Genomic DNA, 7021 nt, shown 5'->3' on the forward strand with positions numbered 1-7021 from the left:
TAGAGTTCAGTTGTCTAAAACAACAAATTAGAGAACCATACAATATATTAAAGATGACCGCTGCTGCTAGGCAGCTAGAATGCATTTCAATTATCTACAAAAACCAGCATTCTAATCAGCTTGCAGAAAAATAAAGTTGCAATCCATGTTATCCTGAAAAGGAAAAGGATTCGTCTTCCAAACATAAAAGAAAAGAACTCAGAAAAATGGAGCTCCATAAATTTTACGGCATCAAACCAATACATTATGAGATTTGAGGGAGGAAATAGAAACCACTGATTTTTAAAAAACTCACATATTGCAAAGTTGATAGCATAGAGCGCAAATTTCCCTATTTCCCTGCTACCCATCTTTTGATCTCAACATCCAGTGTTTCATCAATCCTCTGGAATTAGGGCAGATCAAAGTTAGAAAAAAAAAATACTATAACTCAAATTGATTTCAAGCAGGTGTTAATGTAGACAAGCAGAAAACATGCACAAAATAAATATGTATGCATTAGCGAATAATACACAATTAACAGGAACAAAGAATTAATAAAAGAAATGAATAATAAAAAGCACTTTTTACCAATTAACTATCATTGCCAAATTCTTAGCAAGATCAGAATTAGGATTTAGAAATGTAAAACAGAAAATCTATGACAACCAGGCCTAGAGCCAGTGCTTTTTGGTTCAGTTCTAGCAATACATAGATAATTGTATCACATTTATATACATATTGAAAGAATCTCGTTTTTGGTTGATAGTGTGGATCATTGTAATGTGAATCAAATTAAAAATAAAATAAAATCAATTGGCCACAGATAGTTTTTTGTTGTGCATAATGTTTAAGTTAAGCAAATTAAGTGCTTGGAAAATGATAAAAAAAACAAGACCTAACTTGAATTGTGTTGCAACCCTACTTGGAATCCACTCCACTTCATGAGAGGAAGAGGTGGTGCTTCTATGTCCAATATAAGAGCAAGCCAAGACCCCTTCAAAACGATGCCCCAAACACACACACGCAAGAAAGTAGAATAATTCTTTTAGCCACTGTAATCTACAGAGCTTACATGTCTTTCTGCTTGTTCCCTCAGAGTTTGAAAGTCCCACTGATTCTTCTCAGTGAGTGCTTTTGCCTGAACATTGCAAACTCAACAATCAAACACTGCAGAGAGCCAACCTACATGAAATTGAATACAAATATCTGAAAAACCATCATATTGAGAAATTTGTATTGTTTTTTTTCTAAGTTCAAGGGAACTAATGTTTATGAAATCATGCGATAAAAAACACATACCACACGTTTCTGAGCCCTTTGGTGGCCTTCCAATCTGGCTCTTATTCTTTCCTCACTGTCATCTTCAACTTCTTGGAATTCACTGGATGATGGAGAAGCTTTGCAAGAAAAAATAATGTTTAGACATGAATGTGTGTGTGTGTGTGTGTGTGTGTGAGAGAGAGAGAGAGAGAGAGATTTCTAACTAGTAAACTACCTTCAAAAATTGAAGAGCATCAACAACATTTGTGGTTGAAGATGCTTCCTCATGGAGGATGAGGATCCAGGAGATGTCCTCCTTGCTCCTTCAGGCCCAGGCCCGTTCTGAGAGTGAGTTTCAAACAAAGGATCCTGAAAAACATAATCAGAAATCAATCATGGAACATTCAACAAAAAAATATAGCTCGATGTGTTTCAGGCTCAAATTCTCACTGAAGAGCTAGCACTAGGTCTTGGTTCCCTACTCTGTCAATTACTCATATTGAAAAAGGATTCAAAATCATTTTCATTTTTTCGCTGGTTCATCCTTGCAGTTGCAACAGTCCTTTCTCGAGCCTCTGCAGCAACACTCTCCCATGCTTCCTTCTCCTTTGCTTGTACACTAGCCCTTTTCCTTGCATCCGCAACAGCTCTTTCTGCTCTTTCCTTTGCCTCTGTTGCTGCTATTTCACGAGCTTCAGCTTGTGCTCTCTGAACTGCACCCTTTCTACATGTTCTCGAGCTTCAGCATTTGCCTTCTCCACAGCAGCCCTCTGAGCCTTTAAGCAAAACTCAGAAGCCGCTCTTTCATGTGCTTCCCTTGTAGCCCTTTCTACAGCTTGTCTTGTCTTTTCCCTTTCTTTCTCAATCTCTCTAGTTTTCTCCCTTTCTTTTTCAAGCCTCATTTTTTCTCTGTCCTCTTTACATTCTCTCTCACTTTCTTCCTCATGTCTCTATTGTTCTCTCTCTTGCTCTTCATTTTCCCTGTGTTGTTGCTTATGTCCTAATCTGTCCTGTTTTTCTCTGAGTATTCTCTCCTGAGCATCTTCCATAGATTTCTCATCTTTCTCCAGTCTCACATCTTCTCTACCTCTAGCAGCATTTTTATTTTCACTCTCCCTTGCTACCTCAGCATGTCTGAATTTAGCCTCAGCTCTACCCATAGCCTCCTTCATAACAGCAGCAGCTGAGTTTGTCTCCATTTCTCCACAAAAAAGAACATCCTCATGTTCAGTATTATTTTTAGTCCTACCCATGATAAAACGCTCAAACTCATCAATTTGAGACATGTCTGAGCTTCTCACTACAGCGGGGACTGACTTGCAACTCTGGAAATGCTGAGAGGAATAATGGAAGGAACAAAACTCGCTAGCCTTTTTTCTAGGATTTGTGGAACCAAGAGAACCTGTTTCTGGCTTTGAAACTAGAGTTGGTCTTGGAGGAGGGGGTCTTGAAGGCGGTGGAGCAAATGCTGGTGGTGGAGCACATGTTGGTTGTGTAAAGAGATGAATTTCTGATATAATTAACCATACATTATCCGATAAATCCAAGTTTTTTTTCAGATCTTACAGACATCTACTTGGGAATTTGTCTCCTTAGGGCCAGCATTTGGAAATGAAAGAGTAGAAGCAGTTTGACAAACAAATTTATGAGAATTGGTTGAATCCGTTGGCATGTCAAACAGATTTTCTCTAGATTCCCTCTAATTGTTAACCATCTTCCTCTGTGTGTGGTTCTCAGGAATTTTCACAAAATATTTTCTTTTTTTGCAATATACAATTAGTTTTAATCTCTCCTGTGCTTGGCCCAGTTCTTAAGGGCTCATATTCTTCCCCCTTTTATTCATCTCAGATGAAAATGCAACCACAGATTTTCCAAGGCCGCTCAGGGGATCATCATCAAATATCTTCCCATTAGCAGCAGATGAACCACCAACTTTTTTGCCTCCAGAACTACTGAGTTTATTAATCTCTCCTAGTGGGTCACTAAACACCCCTGGGGATAAAACCACAGGGGTTGAAGTTGATTCTAAAACTACAAAGGGGTCTTCCATCTTAGAGATTGTTTCAGTTGAATTAACAGTTGGTCTCGGCACCCAAGGAGCCTCTGAAGTTCGCCTGTTTAAAAAGCGAAATGGGACTCAGATGTAAATCAACTGATACTTGATACATTTGAGTGACCATATAAATATAAACCAAGCACATGGGAACAAGATATAGATATGACTAATGAAACAAGTAGAGTATAGAGAATAGCACATGACCATTAAGTAATAGTGTCATACCTGTAAGAAAATAAGTGGAACTATATTTGATTCATTTGTACAGAAGTTTTCCCTGGTTTCATGGTTCTTGAGATACCAAAGGATATTGCCCATAATGACAATTCGACCATCATCCACGTGAACATGTGCTTCGCATGATCCTTCAATAATCAGAAGAACCTTGTGCATGCAAGCTTTTGGACCATCAGAAAAGTTTGAGCAGGTTCAAGACTAAAGCCCTGCCTAGAGATCAGTTTACCCTATACGTGAAACAGGCTCAATCTTGTTTTCTTTCTAATCCATGTATACATAAACACCATGCATGGACACCACTGAAGTTCCCAGATTCTAATTCTTTTCCAAATAGCTGTTTCATATCTTCATCCTTTCCCCACTCTCGATCTTATCAGTGACTGCATCATCAGATGGATTGTTGGGCTTGCACCATCCTGACTGTATGCACCAGTTGCTCTTCCAGGAATTTGATCCAAGGTCGGCCAAAGCTCACTCTATGGCGTCAAGAGATAGAGGATTTCCCGCTGCAGTTGGCCAGAGTGGCAATGCACTAGAAACTTCAACTGAGCATAGGTCAAGTCATTTTCTCCATCAGTTTCATCCCAATCCTTCTGACTGGCCATGCATGCCAAAATTATAGACTGCCAATACTGAAGAACTGAGTATAGAGGGAGCCGTAACTTCCCACCATTAATCTGATACTGATCCTGAACTTTGTTGAGCAAGGCAGGCCAAGAATTAAACTCGATTTTTTTATCAGGATGCCAAAACAATAATAGGTTCCTGTTGAATGGAGAGAGAGAATTTTGAGTCATTTTCTCGTAATATCAAGATTCTGTTAAGCAGGAATTGCAACCCTAAAAGAGCCTTAGAAAAGGGGTGCTTGAAAGAATAGCCAGTTGCATTTCTATAACATCCAAGATTTTCTAGAGAATAGGATGATCTTCCCAGTTTCATTTTTGTCAACAGCTGTGGATGATTTTTGACCCGTTTGAGGGAGAACTGATCCTGTAGAAAATTTTCTTTTTCTGCCTTTTGAACTCTCACTCTCAGGAATTTTTAGGACCAAACCTTGCTGAATGTACATCTCCAAAAGCAACAGCATTTAAGTCAGCATTCTCTGTAAGGCCTTCATTGTTCACTGGTAATTCATAGGTAGGATCTGTAGAAGCAGAGCCACTGAACCTCACAGATGAGAAATCAAGAACTTCACCAGCTGGAGGGCAAGAATTGAGTCCTCGTCTATGTATTGAGTTTCAGATGGAAGCAAATGAGCAGAGAGCTTCATTTCTAACATCTGGGCATTGGGAATCTGAATCTAACTCATTCTCCATAGGCTCAGTTGAGTATCTTTGGTCATTGATAACTTAACAGATATGTTCAAATTTCTGAACTTAGGAGTCAGTGTGCCCCTCTTGCACTGGGTTGGCCACATCACCGTAACCAGTGGCAGAATTACAACCTTGCTGCTGATCATATCCTGCAATTGGCCGAGGTTGACCATAGACAAGTTAAGGAGCATGTGCATGATACCCAGTACCATAGTAGTCCTGAGGAAGACCTTGTCCTTGTTGAAAAGTGAAAGCCGATCCTTCAGCCTATTCCTTCAACAACATTAGTAGGAAAAGGTAGCAGAAAATTTGGAGGCCCTGAAGAGGAATTCAAGCTGATATTCAATGATGGTCCAACCAATAATTCATTCCCCCTCTTTTTGGGAATTTTGATCATTTAACTCTTGTAGGGCCAACAAAGGAGTTTCCAGATTCTTCTTAGATGACTATGTGGAAGGAAGCAAACTGGAAGGAACATTGTGGAATTCAACACCAGATGGATGTCACTGAGTTGGTATATTTGTCCAGATGAGCTGTCCAAATACATAGTCTTTAGCTGCAGGAGTACCGTTAGCTTTAGCAGTAGTGTTGGTTTTCATCCTCTATGCAGATTGTTTCATATCTCAGGTGATAGGTTACATCAGACATTAACTCAAGTGGTTTCTGCAACATTAAGGACTCCCAATGTTCAAATTCTTCCTCACCAAGCAATCCTTTCAACAAAACAGGTGGAACCATGCCCTTGCATTTTGTTTCTAGACAAAAAAGCAAACTTACAGCGCCTTCCCTCACATGCATCTCAGAATAAGCTTTCATGCATTTCCAGCAGAAGAAGTTTCAGAATTTACATTCATTGTATCGGCTGCAGTTTCAATGCCATCTTTTGAAACAGAGTCATTCTCTACCAAAATCACAATCTAGGCGATCATTGAGCATTATGTCAGAATTTCCATCACAAATGAATTTCTTGTTATCATCATTAGTAATCCCCAGCAATCAAGCTCACTAAACCATCTCCTTCACCTGTAGAGCATTGAGATTTATAAACATTAACTGCAATATCACGGCAAGAGAATTCACTTTTACCCAGTGTTGACATGCAAGGTAAAGAATTGCTTGTTTCACCATGAAAAACAGCAGGCGACACAATATCTCTTTAGCAACTTCATAATACAGTGTCAGACAGAGGATGGTGGGCTTTCCAGTAATCAAGCTTCCTTTGATATAAGATCTACAGGGCTTAACTGAGCTCAGTTTAATTTAGTGTGGCACCCATTGACAGCAGACCCATCCCAATTTGCAACTTAGCTTTGATTACTAAGGGTTTCTCTTCTTCTACCTTCATTGTTGATCACAACCGATGCATGTTCATTAGAAAGAGCACTTGGAGCAGAGGACAAAGTATTGGATGCTGAGCTCTCCACAAAACAGCATCAGAGGCAACATAAAATTGCTTGCTTGCCTGTGGTAATAATGTGGGTGTTGGAGATTCAAGATCAGTTTTTTGGTTGTTGTAAAGAGGTTTCTGAATTGATCTCGGTATTCCCTGACAAATGAAATGAGCGAGTTCTTCTTTTCCGTGAGCAGGGACACTCGGAGTTGAATGCTGAACTGAAGGAGACTGTTTTGCGCGATGAAACCATATGCTGCCTGGGCATCACGTTTGTGTTTGTACACAACCTGATATGCTGAGGACCTCAAAAATACACGTGTGGCATAGTGATCAAGAGGCTCAAAATGCACAGATCTTGCTTTCATCTGTACAATAGATGGCAGAGGTGTTCTAGGTGGGAATTTCATCAGCCTTCTTTCAGATTGGTATGATTATCACCTGAATTGGAGCAATTTTTGGAGGGAGGCATCAAACCAGCATCATCTCATGGGTCATGATGATGTCACCAATAAAACAGATACTGATTACCCATGATGTCTGCCGAGCGATATGCATACTGCATGCAACATTAATCCAATCCAGCCAGTCTATGCAATTGGTCTTGAGCACCCCCTTTTAGAGCATTGGTGGCTTCAGAATCCTGATCCTTCTTTGACAATATAATATCAGGTTTCATATTCAAGCGTGACATTTCCTGGTGCCAACATAATGTCATGAATGGAATCAATAACCTTGCCAAAATAGTGACACTCCCTCAAAATTTGTGGTCCAGAGCAAGAA

The 7021-nt window shown here is 39.7% G+C and overlaps 1 protein-coding gene and 1 pseudogene across 1 annotated transcript; both read right to left on the minus strand.

The window, feature by feature from the left end:
* Window positions 1-1483: 1483 nt before the first annotated feature.
* On the minus strand, window positions 1484-2144 carry LOC132254453 (auxilin-related protein 2-like; annotated as a pseudogene).
* Window positions 2145-2192: 48 nt separating this feature from the next.
* Window positions 2193-6606, minus strand: LOC100854190 (uncharacterized). The gene is made up of 5 exons (XM_059740455.1): window positions 6311-6606; window positions 4885-5121; window positions 4589-4759; window positions 3061-3356; window positions 2193-2803 (listed from the first exon to the last, which is right to left on the minus strand). The coding sequence occupies exons 1-5, from the start codon at window positions 6604-6606 to the stop codon at window positions 2193-2195; spliced, it is 1611 nt and encodes a 536-aa protein (XP_059596438.1).
* Between the last annotated feature and the right edge of the window lie 415 nt (window positions 6607-7021).

The sequence above is a fragment of the Vitis vinifera genome, chromosome 10, assembly GCF_030704535.1.
Source record: "Vitis vinifera cultivar Pinot Noir 40024 chromosome 10, ASM3070453v1".
Taxonomy (NCBI): domain Eukaryota; kingdom Viridiplantae; phylum Streptophyta; class Magnoliopsida; order Vitales; family Vitaceae; genus Vitis; species Vitis vinifera.